Source organism: Brachyhypopomus gauderio, chromosome 12 (assembly GCF_052324685.1).
Source record: "Brachyhypopomus gauderio isolate BG-103 chromosome 12, BGAUD_0.2, whole genome shotgun sequence".
Lineage (NCBI taxonomy): Eukaryota > Metazoa > Chordata > Actinopteri > Gymnotiformes > Hypopomidae > Brachyhypopomus > Brachyhypopomus gauderio.
Genome location: NC_135222.1, coordinates 6,911,897 through 6,935,282, shown reverse-complemented (window position 1 = coordinate 6,935,282; position 23,386 = coordinate 6,911,897). Strand labels below are relative to the sequence as shown.

Genomic DNA, 23,386 nt, shown 5'->3' with positions numbered 1-23,386 from the left:
AAATTTTTGGCCAAAATAAAACATATAAAACACACAGCGACAAATTTTAAAACACAGCGACCACATTTATCAGTTTACATCGCAAAATTACACAAACTACAATTACGCGATAACACAATGTAAACGAGTTTGTATTGAGTTAACGTAAATATTAAAATAAAAAAATTCATATAATTTAAAAGCAGATTTGGAAACTAACTGAACACATAGCATATATTAAATTTTTTCGCTGTTACGGAATAGCTAGGTTTAATTTAGTATGTAATTTTAGATGCTAAAACAAAATATCGGTCAGAACGGATATTTATTATTTCTGTTTTGCATTTTATTCCTACAAATACACTATTCAAAGTTCTACTTATTTAAATAGATCAGATTTACAATAACTAAACAAATAAATTCACAAATTTGAAGTCCGACAGAAAACAGTTGTGGTCAGTTGATTCGATTGAAGTAATTGATTAATTAAATTTTATTACGCTTTCAATTCACTGGATTGCAAATTATTGATTTAATCATTGGAAGTAATTCTTAGCCCGCTAGTTGTGAAACTGATTGGTTAGCAATCTAGCTATCTTCACCTATGTTTTTGCAATAGGCATGTATCGAGTTTTTGTTAATTTTAGAAAGGCTATATTATAATCAACATTATCTTCTCGTTAACAACAGTTAAAAGTATACTAGTATACTAGCACAGCACATGCCAGCAAAGTACGAAGGGATGCAGTTTTTACGACTTTTTAGAGTAGTACGAATTGGAGTAGGATGAACAAAGGGAAGTCCATTTAGGGTACAACTGCAGGTCAACAGATCAAAGCTGTGTGTCTGTGTGAGAACCAACAGCGCTCTAAAACAGCATTTCATCCATATTTGTTTTGATTTTGCTCACTTTCATTCATTACAATATGTGTGTCTCAAAACAAAAGCTTGCACTGTTTCAGCAGGCCTCACACTTGTCCATAAGACGACCTTCATGTTTTATGGGTCAGTTGTTGGAAACTTGTGGCAGCCATGCATGGTTCTGCCGTTTGGACACCATATCACTCAAGGCCCGTCAGATGGACAATGAAGAACAGATGTCATGAAAACATGGACCCAATCCTCTCGCGAGGCAAAGGAAAGCATAGTCTTGCAGTAGATTTGTTGTGTTTATGTGAAAGGCAAAATGTTTTACAAATTATGGCCTCAGTCATTCTCTCTGATCGTGTAAGGATAAAAGGCAGTTTGGAGTCTTTCAACACTGACTTAGGATAAAACACATAATGCGGCTAAGAAAGGCCTCCGTGCCACTTTTTCTGCCATAAATAGTGTACACTGAATAGGCAGACAGCGAGAAAGAGGCTCGCCCCCGTGGGCCTCTTCGAGTATAGGCACAAACACAAGGGAGAACGTCCGGCATTGAAGAAGCAGAGAGCTCACTAGCGTCCCAGGAAAAACGCAAACTAGAACTCGCTTGTGTGAGGTTTGGTCTGGAACTTTCCGTCAGTGCTTGGCTCATACGAAAGCTCTGCGCACGTGTCCTTCGTTCCCCTCCTGTTGGTGTCGGTGTTCTCGGAGCACCCATCTCAAATCACGTCCCGAGCTCTCCTGGAGCACGTGACTGCCAGTGTGCAAAAATGAATGTGGGTCACGCATTAAAATGTATGAGGCATGCAGAAGGCATGATGACGTGATGATGGGGGTTGTTGCTGGGTATAAAACCAGAATGAAATAAACACCACCAATATGTCCTGCAAATATGTTCTGGGCATCTAGTATGATTTTCAAAGGGGGGGACACATTTGTCCTGAAAGAACTGAACAGTGGTCACAAGCTTTGCCACATCAGCTATAATGACATACACATATCTTCACTGTTCGGAGTCCATTATTCAGAGTCTTTGCTGGGTCATTTCAACAGTCAGCATGGGGCTTACCATAAGGGCCATCACATACTGATATAAGAACCAAGACATTTGGGTGATCCAAGGCTATTTATATACTACAATGGTAAATATCACTTCCAAGGATAGAGAATATCAGATACAGTGACAGAATGTTCTTTTTGGGATTATATTACCTCTGAGGGATATATGAGGAATAATAAAAGAAAAAAATTACTTTCCCTGCTGTTACTTACATAGCTGTTAATTTGTATGACAAACATAAGCAAATGTGTTGAAGGTGTGAGCCTATTAACTGACCGTAAATAACAATTATAAATTAAATAATAAATTAATATTTTATTTAGAATTTAATAAACTCTGACCATCTACACTCACTCTTACAGTACATCAATATTCAAAAGCAGCCCAACTGAAACTAATTTGTCAAATCACATTTCAGTGCTGTATTCGCAGAATTTCTTTGCATTTTGAAAAAAATGTCACCTACTCATTTTAAAATCACTACTTTTCTCTCCCCAGCAAGAAGTTGCAGGCATGTTTTTGGTTGCTTCGTAAGTCTGGCGCGCTCTGCTTGAACGCCCTTGTGTGCCCGGGACACAGGCTCAGAAATGAGTCACAAAGATAACATTAGAGCAGGAACATGAAAACCTGCAAGTCCCCATCATTTGCCACTGGTCAGTCCTTAGACAGAGGAAGAGGGGAGTCTGTGAACTAGTTTTTCCATCCTGCATTAACATAACCTTGATTAACATTGGAAATGAGAAGCCGGGTCCTGCCATATGAAAGCAGCTCTGGGCTCACGCTTCCTCCGGGTCATTTTATTTAATGAAGCTTTGAACCTAGATTACTGATTAGCAAATTCCTCTTTCATACCAATTGCTTTTGCAGAAACCAGGCAGCAACTTTAATCTTTAATGAGATGTTAGCAAGACTTTTAATGTAACATTGTGTCAGACTATTAACTGAAAATTCACCACTGGAGTACATTTTTTGTTCTCTTTCCATTTTATTCACAGAAAACGGATTGAATCAGTGATCCAGTTTAAATACATTTGCACAAAGTTCAGTTAAAAGAGCTTCATAAGATTAAACGAGTAGTGCATCTACTCATAAGATTCATGAGATTCAACGAGTAGTGCATCGTTTGGATCAGGGCCTGTCCATGTCATTGATTATACAAGCCAAACTCTCTGGGTCCTCATGGACGCCTTTACTTATCTGAATGCACTTGTACTAAAAACATTCGACAAAATGTATTTGCACTTTAAAAAAAAATAAGTTAAATATTGAGATGAACAGGCATACTCTGAAACCATTTTGAGATGCCCGATGAATAACATAAATAAATTAAAAAATATGTATGAATTCTATGAATTCTATGCATCCCCTTTAAATATCACTACTTCAAACAGTCAAGTGCACAAATCTCTCCTTACTCATATTACCCAAGACTAACAATGCCAGAGCCAAATCTACATTTGCCCTGAAGACTTTTGTAACCAAATTCCCTCATACAGTAATCCAGCGACCGTCTGGAATCTCACAAGAATGAAGCAACAGCAAGAATGTTTCTATATTAGACTCCATATTATGTTCATCTTAAAGGATGCTGTGTGTCTGACAAATAGATACTGTTGACCACCATTCCTGCTTAATCAGATTTCCAAACTAAAGGATACACTCTGCCTTGTGCTATGTCAGTTGAAGTACCTTCCTCCTACCACAGTAACTACTTATTAATGGACAAGAGGCACTGGGAAAAGCAGTGATTACACTTTAAGTGATTTAATGACTTGGTACATTCGAATAAACTATCGAGATAAACTCGGGTCTCATGACATTGTTGCACTAAGTCACGAGATAGGCGGATGTTTTGGAAACTTGTGCAATCTTCAAACCATAATTTCAGTGAGTGCTTCTTAAAAAAAGGAGACGGTCTCTGTTTTCTTGACCTTCAGGGTAAAAGGTCACGTTCCAAGCAGATGGAACACTCATTAGTGCTCTGTGCACAATTTCAAGGGAGGCAGGTTTCACACACAATGGAGAAGAAATTAAACAGTAAATCGCCACCCTCTTGACACCGTAAATTAATTACAGGCACATACGTGTAGTTGATTTGTGCACACACAAGCAAAATGACCCCAAAGTGCTCCCCAACTGAAAGTGGAAAAAAAATAAATCTCAGTACCCTGATAAACAGATCAGTGTTTCCTCTGTCATTTTCGGAAGACAGTTTCATTTAGAATTACACGTCTCTTTCCTATTGTCATGTATATCCTTTTATCAAGAGTATACAGTCACAAAAAATGTCTACTGCCTTAGTATATACTGTAAGAACTCAATGTAGAAGTCCGAATAAAGTATCTCATTGGACTGCTATTACAATATAACGTGAAAGGTTTAGTTGATTGCTATTGAAGAGAATCAGCAATCGTGTTGCTTGAATTTATCAAAAATTTGAGATGTCGCTTTTAAAATCGATTGATAAATGAATGAGCTTCAGTATCAGGACCAGTTTAACCCTGAGCTCCATTTCTTGGCTTCGGTGTACACCATTCCAAGGACAAGCATGCCTCTCAGAAGGTTGAGAAAATGGCGGACAAAACTGTAAGTTGAAATATAGCGTAACGCCACCTAGAGGGCCGTAAAACCAAAACGGAGTTGGTCACACACAAGAACTCAGCAAAATGTTTTCACGCATCACGCCATCGCAATGTATATTTAACTCTTTATAAAACATACCATAATTATCAAGACTGCCATAGTGTCAGTCACAGTGTGGTCCAATGTAGTTCAGATAACAATGGTAAAACTAGGGCACGAAGGTAGTACACTATAACAAATATAAATGTTTCTTTGAAAGTTTGTTGCATTGGATTTCTGGGTGCCAGTTTCACCTGAGAAAATATAATGTAAAATACTTCGCTTTACAATAAAGCCAAAGTCCAAAATAAGCAAAAGCTATATAGCTATTCTTCTTGTGATACAAATATTTTCTATATTAAGAATTTATATATATATATATATATATATATATATATATATATATATATATATATATATATATATATATATATATATATATATATATTGTAATATATATGTGTATATATACATACACAAACACAAAAGCAAAAAAATGTGTGACCAAAAAATATTAATGCTGACCTCTTTAATGCTATCAGATTTTTTCCCTAAAACTGCTGTTAACTGGTAGATTAGGGTTGATCAGCATTGTATCTCCACTTTCAACTCATATTTTTTATCTATTCCATAAAGCTATTTTAATAGGTACTGTACAACTATACATTTTACAATACATTTGGACATTTTTTTCCAGAAACCCTTTCAAGGAATAAATATTTAACCCATAATCAAAAAATGAAGAGTTTAAAACTTCTATACAAATATGTAAGCAAAGGGTCTCATTACACAGTAACAGAAGTATACTCAATTATGTATATTCAAAATATGTTTAAGTGGTGTAAACAACAGTAATGAGTTCAAAATTGTATTTTAGTCATGTGAGCCCTGAAGAATACATCAGTCCACAACAAAATAATAATAACGATTCTGAAAAAAGAAAAGAAATAACCCAAACACCTAAGCTGGAAGTGAAGCAGGTTTTCAGACACTCCTGAAGTGTACCATGACATGGCCATACAGTTCTTGACCATACGTGTGGACTTGCAGCTGTAACTTGTACAGAGCAGAGCGGGCCTCGTTTCTTTATCGTGCTAAGTGTTAGTCCACAACTCAGAAGCTTCAGGATAGCACAGTTCTGCTCCAGCTGGGTTTATTCACACTAACCACATAACCAACCTCCTCAGGAGTGACCCGGCTTTGTGCAATGCCAGTCTGCAAAAAATGTATTTACAGAGGGCACATGTGAAAGTTTTGAGGTTTTATAACAATAATTCCTGAAGAGAAAACAGCTTATTCAAAGGGGCTCTGTGTTCAGATATGTTTAGTCTTGTTCAAACCACGATTTTACATAATAAATTGGTAATAAACAAAAGTGAGCACAGACGCACTGACAGGTAAAATCAGGACTGTAGAGTAACAACCTAAGAAACTGCACACGTCTGCTGGAGGACGACACAGCTGTCGGCCACCTCACCAGCAGACATGGGATTTCAAGCTCAGCAGAAAGCAAGAAAAAGCAGCGATTAGGGCGAAGTTACATGGCCTTCTCCAAAATAACAACCAGTTGCTTTTGTAACATCTTCACCATCTCGTATCAGAGCGCATAAAAGTGAGATACGAAATAACCAACACTGGACATGCGATGCTTGTTTACGTTTCTGAAAACGTTAAGTTTAACGAGGAAGGGAAAAGTAACTCCCCAAAATACAGAGCGACTGCACCTTGGCCATTACTGTACTGGATGATCACATTTAGGGGAACCAAAAATATAAAATCATCGCCAGCTAGCCTTCAAACTGAGAGACATGGGTGAGGAGTAAATGCTGGTTGTGAATTCTGGCTGTAAAAGACACCGCTGGGGAAATCGGATAGATGACCCAAATGGGTGTCCAGATTTTCTTCTCTTTCTTAAACTTGAACCACAGGAAGGTATGCATGTGTTACTCGGGAAACTCCAGACAGCTTTCTTCACTTTAGGTCCTCGCCTCTTGCTAATAAATAAATAACTTAAACTTAAATGTCTCTTATCCACAAAACGCAGAGTCGACAAGGTCAGGCAGGACGCCTGTATGAATACTAGCACTGCCATAGAATATTGCAAAGTCCTGCAGAAAACAATGCATCCTCCGTTCTCCACCTCTTAATGTAACTATTGATCTATTGGGCCTGTAGACCTTTATCCCACAGTCTACTGGGCATAACAGTGTATCCAAAGAAGGTAAGCATGTTATATCAGAATGTGAAAAATAGATCTGAATCTATGAAGGGTTGCAGGCTACAGACCATCCTGAGCTTTCTACCAGTGAATAACTTTGCCCGCTGGGACTGAAACGATGAGAAGGCTGGAGTAGTTTTAGGATCTCACTATCTGAAACACACACTAATGTTAAAAAGAAGTCTAAAATTCTGAGACATGTGAAATAAAAAATGGATGTTTAAATAACTGAAAAGGTTTTTAGTTTGAACAGGCATGATTAACGCCAAACACATGGGGGTACACACTTCAGGCAGAATACGAAGCATGGCAACCCAAGACTAATAACAGGTCAATATTACTGAAGCTAATATGCAACAAACGAGGCCTAAAAATGAGAATGTGCTGACAATATGTTGGGCTTCCAATTAGGCAGAGAATATTCAAGTAGATATCATTTACACAGTGATTATGTTGTGCAAGACTGTTAAGGAAATTCATGAATGTTCATGTCTTTACTAAGAAAATTTGATTGAATCCCCCCCCCCCCCCCCCCCCCATTATTAAGTCAGGGTTGGGAAAAAAAAACTTGCTCAGCTCTGACCTAGAGGATCTACCTGAACTTTAGAGAGGCTATATTTTTAATCACAATTACACAAAATTTAACTAACTTTAATGTATACTAATCATATTGCAAAATAAAACAACCTTGCTGACGATACTAAAAGTCAATTCATTGCCCACCCCGTAATGACTGAATAAAAAGCGGTGGACGCACTGGAGTTTTCAAGTGCCCCACGAAAACCCTGCTTACCTGGGATTCGTGCTGTTCCAATACACAGCATATCTGTCGGAAATGATCTTGCTGTCGTCTGCCCAAACTGTGACCCAAAATAGGAGGGCAACCATCAAAAGCGTCAACTCCATTTGATATGCAATACAGTTTTTGTCCATTTTCTTCAAACGAAATGCGGTGGTTTCGCCGTCACTCCAAGTGAATCTGGGGGGAAATGTTTTTGCGCGTGCGTTTGTTGACTCTTCAGAAGAGGTTAAGAAAAACGTCCGCGGTAAAGTGGTTATGTGCGAGCAAGTATAAAGCTCTTATATTCAATCATCGCATTCTTCGCGCATCGACGTGTGCAGAAGGTCCGAAAAGTGAAATGACGCTATGCACAAGTGTTTCGGAGCTGATCAGTAAACGTTCATTCAGACTACGTTAAGTTCACCTTACTGGCGCTTCTCAACTTCACACCCACTGTATGCGTCCATCTCCGTTATAATCCATTCAGTCAAGACGCGTGACAGACGCTCTTTAAATACATCTCGTGTAAACTCGTGCGTCGGTTGTTTTAAGACAAACGTACAGCCGTTTGCCTTTCAAATCCATTCTTCCTCCGCGTTGCTTACTTGGAAAAACTTTCCTCAGCCTCGACGCAAAATGCCAAGCGCGTCCATTCAGCCGTACGAGCAGCGACTCGCAACACTGCAGTCCTCCAAATGACAGTGTCGTTGCTCCGGGTGCGTGTGAATGAAAACCTCAGATCAGCGCCACGTTAAACGGAGTTGTGCAACCGGTATAAATCTAGCAACGACACCGTACAGCATAGCGATGCAGAGCCACGGGAGAGAGCGACTGTTTCCTTTAGCAGTCAAAGGTTAAAGAGCATCCTCCATGTGCTCCATCCTCGTCCGTGTGATGGGCCAAGTTCTTGTTGGAAAGTTGCTGTCTTGGCGGTGTTGCGCGGTCTCTTTGCCGACGTGCTGTGCAGCCACGACGCAGGGACAAGGACGCACAGCATCACTTGCGAAGTTGAGTCTGTGCGCGCGTCCTTTATGGCGCGCGTGTCGGGCGCAGCCGGGATCCCGCGCTCGCTCCCGCACTCAGCAGTCTCGGCTGAGTGAAACTGACAATATTTTCTTTCCCATCCGAGTCCAGCGGTTCTCGCTCCTTAGTACGTTGCACTCTCTGGCTCCTACTGACTGAGTGCGTGTGTCTCCATTCACAGCCAGTTCGTGCAGGCGGGGCGGGGCTGCACGGAGACCCCCATCACCTACACCCGTGTCAAAAGTTTACTATCAAATACTACCAAAATAGCAGTTAGCTATAATGCACGCATTAAAACGTTTCAATGACAGGGTTTCTTTTTGCAAATTAATATATTATTACAATATACGTGTTCTAATATACAAACTGTACTTCGAATGTAACAAACAGGTAAGTAAATAAATAAATAAACACCCCGCAGATGTTTCGAATCACATTAACTTATGATTTCATTACATACAGTTTGGGCTGTTTTGTGAACGCCCATACAGAGCAGACCGAGAATGCATAATTTATGTCTTAAACTTTAAACTTGATTTATTTGTGGAACGGCGAGATTCGTTTTAAGCAGCATTTTTAGCATTTGATTTTAACCTTCTGCTGCTGGCTGCCTCGCACGCGATCCTTTTTTGCGTCAGAAAGCAGACGCACGCGCTAGGACGGAAGCAAGGCAGAAACGGAGCGATGCACAATGTGTGATTCAGCACTGATAAATATTTAACCGTCGGGGGTAGGCGGGTGGTGGCCGGTGATAGCCAAGGAGAGGGCGGGAGGAGGAAAGAAAAATACGAATGAAACTTTAATTCCCTGCCTTTTAAAAATGGCACTGAGATTAATGGCGCACACTTATAAAAGTTTCAACCGCTTTTATGCATATATGCATGGGACCGAGGGCAGTCGACAACTTGTAGTACAAGCTGGTGAAATTATTACAATCCAGGATGCAGTTCAAGAAAAAAAGGGAAAAAAGAGTTTGAACAAACAAATTTCAGTTTAATAGCAGTTTATGCTTAGACTGCAGTAAGACAGGTCTTCACCCATAACTCACACGCGCAGCTTAGCTAGACAGCGCGCAGATAAATAACAGCACAAGAACTGGCTGGACTCAGGCGGTCATGTGCAATCAATGAGGCGGGTGCACTGCTCACGGAGACCCATCTCTCCATTACAGCGGTGGCAAAGGGCAGACGTCCGAGTCACAGGTCATATTTCTCCCTGCCGCCCCTCTCTTCCTGAACGCTTTATGGGGCCAATTTACATCAGATCTGGGGTTACAGGAGTGGGTGGTGGGCTAGTGCTTTTGTAAACGGCTGACAGAAACCCCCTGCCCTATGGTGAGGCCTCTTCAAGGGAAATCTACTACAGCGCCACCTATTGGCTATGACAAGCAGGATCAAGGTACAGGTCAAAGGTAATACGTATAGCAGGTCAGATGCAGAGGTCACGTGGTGGCAGGCATGCGTACATGTTTAAGCTGACCTTATACACTAAGCTCGCTCAGGTCCAGGCTCATATCGTGACTTGGCCAGCAGGGGGCAATATGACTAACGCATCGGTCCAAATCTTGGCAACCAGTCCGAGCCGTCAGATATTCTCTTGTTTACACCAAGCACAACAGCATCAGATCAGTCAACATTCAGGTCTGTCCACTGAAAGTCATTATTAAAAGGCCTAAAATGCTGTGATGGGAGAGCTGAAAATGGACTGGAGACAAGCTAATTTCCACACGCCCTCCACATCCAGCAATCACCTGACGGGTCCAGACGATGTTAAAAAAAATACATCTGTCATCGTAACAGGTCACTTTGTGAAAAGCAGTCAGCTGGAATTGCATCCTGGCCTGAGGAGAGTTGTGGGTAAAGGGGAAAGGAGAGGCCACATCTGCTTGGTCTTTCCAGAAAGATCGTCAGCACACGCCAGCAACCACGGGGAGTGTAAAACAATCCTGGAGGGAGTGAGCATACCTTTTTAATAAAGCTTCAAATGGAGCCGTTCTCGAGCAGGACAAGGAGGACAAGTTATGTTGGAATAGTGTCAGTCGCGCACGCACGCACACACACACACACACACGCACACACACACACACGTGCGCACACACACACACTCACACACACACACACTGTTTAGTCCTAGTGTAACCGACTTCTGGCCATTACAGTTATGCACTTCCACATTTTCAAATTAGAAATAAAATAGCACCACAGTACTAAACATATCACCCTTACATTCATGATGTAGAGCCAATTTATAAACTGTGCCCTTAAATATTTACTCTGCCATTAAATGATTAAAGTGAAACTCAATATTCTCAATATATATTAAAGCAAAAGTTTGTGTGTGTGTGTGTGTGTGTGTGTGTGTGTGTGTGTGTGTGTGTGTGTGTGTGTGTGTGTGTGTGTGAGAGAGAGAGAGAGGCCATGTAATCATACGTGTGTGTTATTTCTGCTATGCACCCTCTCAAACACAGCTGTAACCAAAGAAACTGTCGGCCTCTTGTTCCTTGTAATATTGAGTGTCCAAGACAAGCCCCCGCTCTGTGTTTAAAGGGGCTACAGGAGAGAAGACCAGCCCTCTCTAGTGCTCTGATAGCAAGTCCCTCACCAACATGTGCTGCAAACCTTTATAAACCTTTAACACCCATTTGAACCACAGTGGTGAAAAACCTGCAGTTGTTGGCTTCACGACCAGCCATTATGCCTTGGAAACATAACTAACAATTTACTTTAGCTTTACAATGGCACAGATGATGAAACTGGACATTAGGTGAATTAGGAATGAACATCAGAATATAGCGTGTTAATTATCAGTCACAGAAATTGCTTCAATTAAACACAAAATGTTAAAATGAGAAAATATCGGCACAAAGGCGCTTAAGCAAAGGTTAGATACACACGCTCACCAATGCAGACACGCCACTCACCAATCACAGACAGTCGGCTGAGAGCAGGCCAGACTTGGGAGTGGATCAAGACGGGATGGCGGTGTGTGCATAAACCACACTTCCCCACCAGCCTTTATGATCGCCAGAGTGCTCCAGGACAATCTCGGCGTGCTTGTGTTTTTCGGTCTGCGTAAGGGTCGCCAAGCCAAAGCCTCTGTAATCAATCCCATCTGTTTAACTTCTATTTAACATAATTAAAGCATTTACAGCAGCTTGAGAGGGAAGATAGGATAGTAGCAGTTTAATCAATGGGTGAAATGTTTCCAGCGTGGATGCTGTTCACTGGTCACTGAGGTCTACTGCTTGCAGATGTGTGCTCAAATGAAAGACTCAACGCATGGAGCATTACTGCTGCCAGGCACTGCTGAGCTTTGTTATGAGCACCCCCTGTTGAGACCAAGTGGTACTGCAAGCCAAGCATACACACTTGAGAGAGCTTTGTGCCCAGTCACTGGTCATTACTAATAACGCTGCAATACTGCAACACTGCAATGCACAGTTTAGCGGTGAAGCGTTCACATTTGAAATTGCATTCATATTTATGATTACCCATGGCAGCTGTTGCTGTATTATTTCATGGATTATTCATCTGAATACTAAACTGAATACTAAAGAGAACCACAAATCAATCAGACACAACAAAAATGTACACAAGCTACTTATCAAGTCAATTGAATCAACTCTGCATTACTTTAATATGCTAGAGCAGTGAGCACCTAACAGTAAATGTACTCCAGTCCTTTACAGTAGAAGTTCAGGGGTTACACGCATGACTCAGCAGGGCCGTTGGTGTGTGCGTTTGAGCATTATGAACTGGGTAATGTAATCATCATGTGAGCCCAGCCGCTCCCACGCCGATGCCATTAGCCTTCCCACAGAGGCAGAGACAAAGCTCTGGTTGGTATGGCATTAAAGCGGACAGTGCTGAGTCACCCAGCCCTTCTCAGTCAGCATCAGGGAGGAGACACGGCAGGGGCAGGGGTGACCTACCTCAAACACTCGGCCTTCAGAGGAGACGTGTCATTGTTTAGCCTTGCCAATGTTTCTGTTCACTGAGGGAAAATGCTGGAGTTATTGCACCTATGATAAAAGGAGACAGATCATAGAGATCGGGGCATTAGGTGACTAGCTGATCTTGTGAAGAGACACCTTCAGTTTCAAAATGACATCTGATGAGCAAAATAAATAAATAAATACATTTACCTCTACCGTTACAACTATCAATCTTTCCAAATCTCTCAGGTGTGCCATACAGTACATTTCCCAATCACCACGCATATGAATCGCTAATCTCATGATCATTCCTAACCATCCAGACAGATAAAACGTTCAGCTAGGAAGTGAAGAAAGGGCCATATATCTAATACTGCGTTCAGTGTACTCACACGTGGTTCACATGGTTCACCAATCACCAGCATCATCTTTTCTTTCAATCCGCTTCTCTACTGTGTGACACTCTTATCTGGCAACCTCACTGATGCCTGGCCCCTTTACATTAAGTCATTGTGTGTCATAATATATTAAAACACACTGTGTAAGATCAGCATGCTGGTCAATCATACATCAGAGTTTTCTTCTTGCAAAGGAACAGGTAAAAAAAAGACAGGTGTTCTCAGGAGTGCCTTAGAAGAAAAGAGAGGTGTCCTGCTCACAGAATTTTTGGATTACAGGCAGGCAGAGGCGGCTCTGATGTACAAAATGGACGGGCGAGGCTTTTACGGAGGAAAATAGACCTATTAATGTAAATGGAAGACCATCCAGGCCTGTAACACAAACCCGGGGCAGAATTCGGTATTTCCACCGCCTGCTTGGAGAGCAATTACAGCGGGATGCACCAATGTACTGTAATGGACAAAACGAATCACTGCCCTCAGATTCTCAGGGAGTAACCCATTTGTGGAGGGAGGTGTCCACTCAGAGAACAGAAGGAGAGAACACACACCACTGACTCGTGCCTGAGATGATCACAATACCGAGACTTTATACATTTAATCCTCCGTGTTTGTTTCCATGTAACGGCCCATGTAATATTGCTGTACTAAGCATCCTTGAGGGATTTTACTTTGTATTGAAGAGTAGGTATTGCTGTGTTTTTTTTATCATTATTATAATACAAATATATGGAAATTTCTTTCATAAAAACGTTCACAATGCAGAAAGCCTTCGTGTTTCGTGTCTGTCACAGTCACACATCAGGTCGTTTTGTAAATGTATTTGTTTTTCTTATGCAAGGCCATGTTTGTCTGAGGGTTGTACAGTAGTCAGAGGTGTTGGCACTTAGCTGTGTTGCTCATGCCACTTTAGCCCTCTGTGATTTCTCCAGCCCACAGGAAAGCAGCACAGAAAAGGACATTTGAGCTATACTGCATATATGATAGAAGTCAAAGTACTTGAGAACAAGACAAGGCTGAGACCGGAACTCAGTGCTGGAGTTATTTTTACATTTTGAGACAGCAGGAGGGAGAGGGAGAGAGAGAGAGAGAGAGAGAGAGAGAGAGAGAGAGAGAGAGAGAGAGAGCACAAGCTTTATTTACTGTGGAACCAGTTGAAATCTGGACTCCAGGTGCATCTTATTCACTCTTATGTTTTAAAGACACATCACTTCCCAAAGCTGGAGTATGTCCATTTATTCAGCATGGAACATTTTAGTTCATCACTTTGTTCCCTGAATCCATGATCCTGAGATTCTCCATTCAGTTGGTAATAAATAGTTTTACACTTGAAAGTTGTAAACTTCATCTTGAGTGGTTTCTGGCAGTTACATGTTGAGAGATTGACTTTCAAAGCTCAGATTACCTCCTGACTCTTGCCACATCATTTAGATAAATTTCAGGCTATAATTTACAAACTCAGATGATCATTCAAGATATGCATGATCATTTAATATGACATGGTGAGAAGGCCTGGCTTTATGGGAGACATTTTTAAAGCTCCCTGAGCCTCAGGACTTTGCAACTCATTGCTTACAAGCAGAGAGCAAATAAATTAATTTAAATTAACATTCCTATAATTTATTCCCTTAACCAAAATTACTCCTCAGGTGAGGTTGAATCTGAATTTAAAACTAGCCCATAATTCTACAACATTAAGAATTAGCCAGCAATTCTTGAACATTAAGAGACTATTGTATGGGAGAGCAGTGTGAGACCATTAGGTTATTCACTTAATAAGCACTCTCTTGTTAATTATGGTAATGGCTCGGGGAAGCGCTGTTGGAGTAATGACAGGGTAAATGTTTAGCAGCACCACCATTTAATGGCCACATTCAGCAGAACCTGGGCCAATTAACTCAGCCTCACTACCTGTCCATTTTGGCAGGTGTATCTATATATGCTCCCCTGTTAGCCTGGTCCTGACAAATACTACACTCTGTGGTTTGGTAATTGCAGTTTTCCTGAACCGGTTCCTATGGAGGGAAGAACGTAGCTTGCGGTGTTCGGTCAGGCTGGGAAATCACACAATGAAAGGGCTATTTTGACGGCTCTACATCAGTTTGACAGAGCTGCAGTCATTCGTCCAGGATGCCCGTGGCTGGATACAGTCTGAAGGGTACAGTGCATGGCAGGGGCAAAGGGTCATCTTTAACCCCGCCTCTGGACCTGACCGGTGGGCAAATTTACTAGGGACCCTGTTTTGAATTTCATTTGCAACCAGCCTCATTCCAAAAGGTCAATCTTAAGGTCATCTCATTAAATCTGGTCTTAGGTGCTGCCTGTAAAGAAAAACTAAGCAAGCGGAGTTGACAGAGTTGTTCCCACTGTGGCCGTTTGGACTCGATCACCTGGTACATATGGGCCTGTCACTCAGATATCATTCAGCACTGCCCCACCATCACCCATCCAATAGTGACTCAGGTCAGCAACATGCCCATGTGCAAAAGAAAGACAGATTAAAACCAAACAAGAGCAAAAAAAGAAGATAAAAAGTTCAGGGACGAACACTAGACAAGCAGAACAAGTATATCGGCTCTTTGATCAAGGGGCAATAGAGAGCACACAGCTGAACCAATCACAGAGCACCGACTACATGGCTATGGGCCGAAATATCAGACATACACGCTGTATGGTTTTAATGTGGTTATGAAAAGACATACAAAACAGTGACAGACTCAGTCCGGCCTCCGCAGCACCAGAACATAATCAAAGCAGAGGAAAGAAAAAAAACCTTCAAGGGTAATGACATCACTGGCTTGTCAGGGTGGGCGGCATGGTGGCAGGGTGTGTGTGTGTGTGTGTGTGTGTTGGGGGGGGGGACTAAAACATAGCTCGATTGCTCCCAGACACACAGGGCTGACCACAGACAGCCTGACTCGAAACAGCACTCTACCGGTATGTAGAAAAACAGCAAATCACTGATGTTTAACTGAACTGAGAGAGGACACCCCATCCCATGCGCAGGTCAGGAAAGGCCTCATAGCGGAACAGAAGTGCATGAAGCTTACGAGTCCCGAGGGTGTGTGAACCAGCGAGAGCGGTATAGTTTTGCATGCGGCGCACAGATATAATAATTATTCTGTATAGGGTGCTGATGGAGAGGGGGATGCTGTGGTTCAAGGTCAACAAGGAACATGTGTCTCCAATGCACAAACAAGCATCCACCATCTTTTCACCTCCAGGCTGCTATTCCCCAACTCAACTTTAGTATATCATGTATAGTAAGAGTGTAACATGATACCATTATGGAATCAGCCCTCAGGAAAGACAAAGCGGCTGGCAGATACCCAAACCGCTGATGGTCAAGTACATGAGCTCCAAAGCTAAAGGAATGATGTGAGTCTGTAATCTCCAGTAAAGAAAAAGCATTTCAGATGCAGTAACCCATAAGCTTTGGCAAAGATGTAAAGAATGTTGCTGGTTCCGTGTCCTAAACCTCAGAGCAATACAACCGACAGGTAAATGGCGCAGGTTCTCAGACTTCCTAAACCATCCATCCGTTCTGAGAACTCCATGTACAAATGGCTTAATGACCTAATGGAGTTAGATCATTAAAAAGAGTCAGATTAAAGTGTCTACAGTATTGGGAGGAGAGTACTATTACATGTGAATAAGAAAAAAATCTTATTCTTATTTTCTTCAATCTTAAAATGAAAGCTGGCAAAAGTGGAAGCCCTTCACTTTAGACTTACAGTTGCTGAAAATAACTTTACATAAACAAGCAAAGATTTACGGATTAACCAGGCAGTAAGATCCAAATATTTCCCCTAAAGAATAACAGTCAACACAGATTCACCTTATTATCTGAGCCCCACTTCCGAGCTTACAGCAAACACTTCTCCTCTGACTTGGTGGCATGGGTATTGTTCTAGGAATCAAGGCCATTCATCAAAGCCTTCGAGGGACAAGCATTCCGTGGTGTGCCAGAGAGTCTGCTGCTGTTTGACAGTCATGCTGCTACCTGCAGGAATACTGATTGGGGGGGGAGCCCAGCGGAAGGGAGTCGCTCAGGATGCCTGCCTGACAGCCACCGAGCTGCTCGCCTACCAGGGCCACACAGCCACCGCCGGCGACCCACTCGGGGTGAGGACCGCGGCCCGCGGATGTGCGACGTGAGAAACACCTTTTTTTCTTTTTGTCTTTTTTTTTTTACCTTTACCAACAACCGGGTGGTAAAAAACAAAAAAACAAAAACAAAAACTAGAGACAAGCTTCATTCTTCCCTCTCATGAACACGAGACCCAAAGACAAGGTGAAACGCTCCCTCAGACGAAGCCCAGGAGTGGAGTCTGAGGGAAAGAGACCACGTCAATCAACGCCGATTTCAAGGAAATCGAGAAAAAAAGTAAGAAATACGCTCCTGTTCAGCGGTCACTTGAGGGTCCATCAAGCATTAATTGGCTGTACTTTATTGTGCTTCTGGGGGGAAGGCTTCACCATCCAATAAGGCGATCCATAAAAGCCTTTCAAGACTGAAGTGGGAGAAGCGGTGATAAAAATTCCAGAAGCATGCCCGCCACTTCTTCGGAGAGAAAGCGGACTGGACGGGGGAATAAATGCACCTTCCTTTCTACCTACTGTAGAACTCACAAGTGCAACCAATTAGGGTAATTGAAAACAGAAGATGTGTCCAATTAATAGTCTCGGAGGAGAATGCGGCAGCAGCGAAGAGCAGTTCCAGGCACTGGTAAGGGCGAGAGCGGGAGGAAAATTGGCAATTATTTACGTCTCACATGCCAACGCAATTATCCATCCGCTCTGCGCAGGAGGGGGTTCTTGTAAATAAACAATGGGACGGGCAAAAAGCTGGCAGGTGGGGGGTATTAGGTGGAGAACTGGCCCACTGGGGGGGAAAAAGGTCCTCGTGATGGGAGGCACTGGACCATACCTTTGCATAATACCCCTTTTAGGCAAAAGCACCAAGTTGTCAAAGGCATGCGAAGTGTGGACATGCTAGCCGATGGACCTGTCAGATGGGGCTCGTGGCAAGTTTTATCCAAACAGAGCTTTCGTCTCTCGTCAAATCACGCATGGGCACTCATGGCTCTCTTGTTGCTTGTGAGGCAAACACTCTCCAAACCTTTTTCATTTTCCATCCCTTCCATGTCTCCAACAGCGGTACACGGCTATTCGGATTGATCACTCCCACAGTCATTGTGTCGGTTCTTTATCAACAGGGTGGCTAGAAGTCAGTAGCGCCGATTGCTATCAAGCTATGGCAGGCAGTTGTCTCGTCAGTAGTTAGCAGGGCTTGAGAAAAACGATGGGGGGTGTTGTTGTTTTTTTTTTTTGGGGGGGGGGGGGGGGGGGTTGTTATGAGTTTTGTGCACGTTTGCATTTTGGGAAGGGTACAATGCAACCACTGAAATTAGCATTTAAAGTGCTTGCTCACCAGGCATTAGCTAACCTTGTGTGCTCAGTCAATATGCCCCCTGCTAGCCTTTAAAAAACTCCTGTCTCTCCTGCAAGAGTTGCTACGATACACCCCAAGTCTACTTGAAGAGCTTTCATGTCTATTTTCATTTTTGGAGCCAAAATTGTCCAGACTTTACAATAAGCAAGAAGTTTTACTTACTTAATATTTGTATTCTGTTTCTTCACATTCTTATCTGGTCTCATTTCAAAAGAAGCAAGGCTCCACAAACAAGGGGCTTGTCCATGGACCTCTGGCCAGAAGGTGGAAAAGCTTTTCAGGCCTACAGCCAGGAGCTGGCCACCCAAAAATTGGCAGAGATGAGCATATTCACCACTGGTCTTATCTTGCAGTTCACCAAGACCAGCTCTCCCCTTTAGGGGAGGAATGAGGGTGCTTTAAATACACGGCAGTCGTGTAATTCCTGGAAATTACATAAATGCACAAGCATAACCTAAAACCCACAGGCAGACATTAGAATGCACAGCTGTCAATCAAACGCCTTCCTGGCATTAGGTTTACTGCCAGCAAGGATTCAGACACCAGGGTAAAACGTCCTGTAAGCTGGGAAATGACAGAAGCAGCTTCCCAGGCTTCCAGATCTGTATGCTCCGAGCATCCTCCAGCAGCTGTCGGTCAGCAGCACAAAGTGCCCGTGCAGCACGTTAGAATGGAGAATGAAGTGGCTTAACTCACCATTGACTTCAGACCTGGGAATCTAGGAAGAAACTAAAATAGGTACTTTAGAGGAGAGGACGGCTAGACAGCTTGCAGGTACAGAAAAAGTAAGAAAAAAGGAAAAGAAAGAAAAAAAGAAAGAAAGAAAGAAAGAAAGAACAATTTGCATGCAAAAAAATGTTGATGAGCCCACGAGGGCGCAAGCTGGCTAGAAGAGATCAGCGTGGTACAAGTGTGGAAAACGCCAGCTTCTCCTGCCTGCCAGTCTCCCCTGAGTGGATATCGGCACTTAGGCAAACAGACAGAGGTGCTGGGTCCCTGGCCCTGCAGGAGGTTCGCCCAGCAGGCCAGCGCACGGGCCAGTGCTGGCAGAAAGAAACGCGATGCTCACAGCTCCAGAGGGGTCCCGGCTGCTCCAGCGACTCACATCTGGTCTCACCGCTTTCGCTAAACAGCAACTGGGTTCTCGGCGTCGTGCACACACTCCCGCTCACTCTGAGTGACTCAAAGTAAACAAGCAGAAACAGGTACCAATTTGTGTTTTTCCTATCACCAACCTGGAGACCCCACGTATGGTTTCTCCCCATACATATACACGTTTCTCCATTGAGCATCATTGAAACCCTCAAAACCTGAGTGTGTAATTGAAGTGATGGTGCCGGGGGCTTCTCAACAAGCATATTGGAGCAACGAGTCGGACGGGTCTGAAACCAGAGCCCAGCGACCTTTCCCTCCACGGACCTACCCTGCACGTCCACCAGACGAAAGGCGTGAAATAATGCAGACTCTGTGCACACCCCTGGCCCCGTGTACACACCAGACCCCAACAGTTGAGAAGTACCAATGTACAGTATCACCAACGTAGAGGCTTGAGGGGTTTTTTTTTGGTAATACTACAAAATTGTTAAAGATTAAGTTTCATTGCCTAACTAAGGTTCACCCAAATAAGAAATAAATGAAGAGAAGAATCGAAGAAGAATGATTTCTGTAGCTGTGCTGCAACCCTTATGCATTACATGTCAGACAAAGCTGAGCCAGTATAGTAAATAATGGGCTTGCTCAATACCTAATTACATTACAAATGCTCTGAAGAAGTGTGTGGGGCTTTTGAGTGACTGGCCTGCTTCTGTCTGCAGCAGCACCTGATTGACATCGTGAGACTCCTCCCACTTCCACCCAGGCCTCTTCTGAGGAAGCGCACCTCACAGCGGCAAAATCAGCTCGGCATGACGACGCCTGCTTGTCCTCCGAGAGGGTTCGTTCTGCCTCCCGCCACCCGGCAATCAGCTGGATAAACAGCGGCCAGCGCAAACAAACACATAAATAATAATAAGGCCGGCGCGAGGTCCCTCCGAGTAGCGAGAAAGTTCCTCCGTCTCTCTCCGCTTCGCTGCGGGCAGGTGGAGCACGATGTCAGCTCGGCAGGGAAAGGCCGATCTTCCTTAAGCATGACAGGAGCAGTGGCGTGAAGAACAGGGCGGAACGCACCCCACACTCCCTCCACTGACAGCCGCTCCGCAACACAACGCAGAGAGATTGATAGACGGCAGTGATGGATGAAGTGGAGAGGAGTCTCAAAAGAGCGAGAGAGAGAGAGAGAGAGAGAGAGAGAGAGAGAAAGAGAGAGAGAGAGACATCTCTGGACTGATACTTAGGCCAAGAATCCTCCACCAGTGTATGAGTGAGGCACAGATTTCACATCTGCCACCACGATGAATGAGTTAAACCACTGCTACAGCCAGAATGTAACTGCCTTAACGTTTCTTACCGTCCGCTACTAAAGTCTCTGTATTTGAATTGCTCCAATTTGTCTCTGTCTTTAATTCAATTACACTTGCAGAAGTACAGTTTAATGGTCAAAATACGTCTACATACAGTGACAGGAGATGTCACTTTCTGTCTGCTACTCACACACACACACACACACACACACACACACACACACACACACACCATATGTATGTGTGTGTGCATATAGTGAAACTCAGCAGACAGAAATCGCCATTTGCTGTCACTGTAAAAACACACACACACACACACAGCACAGCACAGGCATGAGCTTTTTGATGGCTTGGCGCACCTGTAGTGTGACTTGGTTCAGTGACTGCTCATCCCGATCAGAGCAGAGGCTTTGATGGGCCGACGCCGCTGAGGATCCCCGGCGGACACGTCGGGCTCAGCTCAAAGCACTGGGGAAGCGATGCTCGTCTCCGCCCTGCGGGGAGAGTGACAGCAAAGCTAAGAGAAATTCCGATAGTTTGTCGGCGGGAGCCGCGTCTCCCCCACGGGCTCAGACGCGGAGTGTCGATATCTCCTGTGTGCGGGAACAACGTGTGGAGGGCACAGTAAATATCGACGGTCTTCTGTTTTAAGACGAGTCTATATGGAGAGGCGGCGGGGTGCGGCATGGCTGGCTTGATAAACACCCTGTCTGTATACAAATCAATTACTGGACGGCACCCAAATGTGAGGGGCACTGAAATGCGCAGACAACCTGCGCTAAAATATAGTGACATCTGTATTGCTTTTCTGTTGTAGAAAGCATAATAAAGCAACTCCAGTGGCTTACATGAATAAGTCAGTGACTACAGCAGCAATGTCCTCGGAGGATCTTGGTCTGGGGGCTGCGAGCAGTCGTTACCGCTTTTCGGTGGGAACTCCTGGACCAGTCTGTGGTCCCCACATGCATCCCCAAAACCCCTGCTGTTTTAATGCTAGCACGAGGGAAGGGCAGCTGCCGTCTAAGTGCTGGGCTGAGCTAAATCAGCCTGGTGCCAATGCCCCACAGGCCCACGAAATGGGCACTTAAATGAGTTTTTTCATAGTCCTGCCCAGAGCTTCCTGCTTTCATTCTACCCGACTGGTGCGCGTTTCCCCCCCACTGTGTAGACCACGCGGGCGTGCAGAAAGTGTCCGTTTATAATTGTTCCCGATCAGTGTATGAATCTTAACTATATAATTTGATGCAAGCACAGACACGCGAAGAGAATGAATGAACTTTCTAATTTTTGCAACCGTTTTTAACGAGGCATGGAAAGATTTAGCATGGTGACAGAGCCTGTTCAAATGCAATAAAAGCCTAAATTTAACGGAGAGAATTAGGCCTTCTTTAAATGATATGAACTGGGCTGAACCACGTGGATTTGTGTCAGGAACAGTGTAAGACTGAAACGCTTCTACACCCACCACAGCTGTGAAACTGATAATTGACTTCTTTGCGCCACCTTTCCCAGGTTCCTCAGGTCCAATCCTCTCAATCAAGCGACGGTTGCAGAGGGGTTTTGGACCTGATGTCTAATTACACACATAACGTTACGGTGTCAGTCCTCTGACGCCGCTGTCAACGGACACAGATGGGGCTTGATACCTCCAATTAACATTAATCACCGCACCGGAAAACAACGGCGGGCAACACGTCAACAACGGCAAGCCAGTCCCGTCAGGGCCCTGGTGTGGCACTGGAAACGCGGGAAAATAATCTATTAATGGACCGAGACGTGGCAGCAACTCGAAAGAGATGAGAAGAGAGATGATGGCTTTAACTTTGACCAGGAAAGCATGAAGGGAAAATGAAGCCCCCCTCCCCCTCCCCATCTAGTCTTTTCAGTGTAAGAACCGACAACTCTGAGTGGCGAGGCGTTAAACGACAACGAGAGATAAAGAGAGAAACGTCTGCGTTAGGGAAGCCAGCGTATCAGAGGCACTCGTGAGAAGGGCGGGAAGAGGCGCGCTCGCCAGGTGTGACCAGAGCAGACGCTCGCGGAGCTTGCCCAGTGATGTCGCGCGCCGTAGCGCGTGGGTGGAATGAGGATTGAGGGAGCGGTCCGGTCAGGGGAGAGACTGCCGTAGCGGTTGAGTTTAGTGGAGTCATTCGGACACAGAGCAGGCTGCCTGTGTACTACGTTTTCCGGAATAAATTTGACCCAGGCGAAGAAGTTTTAAACACTGTGTGTTGAGAAAGACACCAAACAGACTAATAAACAAACAAATAAATCGAAGCGAGTGATTAAGTAGGCTACGTGGTAACACGTCGAGTCGCATTGCTGGAGGGGTCAGTGGACTCCAACGTTTTTCTTACACAGATGGTTGAAATGTGTTTAGCTAATAGCTACTAAATTGAGATCTAATCTGTACATTTGATATTGTTTTTTCGCGGTTACCAGGATTGTAAATCGGCGGGTTTCATTCTTACCCTCCGTGTCATTAGACTCAACAGGAGCGTCTTTTCCGGCCACCGCATGTTCGCATGATCGCTCTCGTAGACGACTCCTTCCTGATTGTCCGGAGGCTCCGTTTTTATCCCACTTTCACTTTATTTCAATTAGTTTATTCTTTCAGTGGCAGGGTATAGTCCGCACGCATGGGTGGGAA

The 23,386-nt window shown here is 43.7% G+C and overlaps 1 protein-coding gene and 1 long non-coding RNA gene across 3 annotated transcripts in view; both read right to left on the bottom strand.

Moving 5' to 3' along the window:
• The window catches only part of efna2b (ephrin-A2b), a 94,425-nt gene extending 85,677 nt beyond the window's left edge, over positions 1-8,748 (bottom strand). Inside the window, exon 1 of the mRNA XM_077024759.1 lies at positions 7,540-8,748. Coding sequence (XP_076880874.1) covers positions 7,540-7,679 — 140 coding nt within the window. The 5' untranslated portion in view covers positions 7,680-8,748. The remainder of the gene's footprint in view (positions 1-7,539) is intronic.
• An 897-nt stretch (positions 8,749-9,645) lies between these two features.
• On the bottom strand, positions 9,646-22,568 carry LOC143528529 (uncharacterized). 2 transcript variants are annotated; one of them, XR_013134487.1, is made up of 5 exons: positions 22,202-22,568; positions 21,096-21,230; positions 12,482-12,571; positions 11,471-11,645; positions 9,646-10,495 (listed from the first exon to the last, which is right to left on the bottom strand). It is a non-coding gene; the product is annotated as an uncharacterized LOC143528529 (long non-coding RNA). The 2 variants fall into 2 exon arrangements; XR_013134486.1 differs by lacking the exons at positions 21,096-21,230; positions 22,202-22,568 and adding an exon at positions 20,158-20,394.
• Positions 22,569-23,386: the final 818 nt, after the last annotated feature.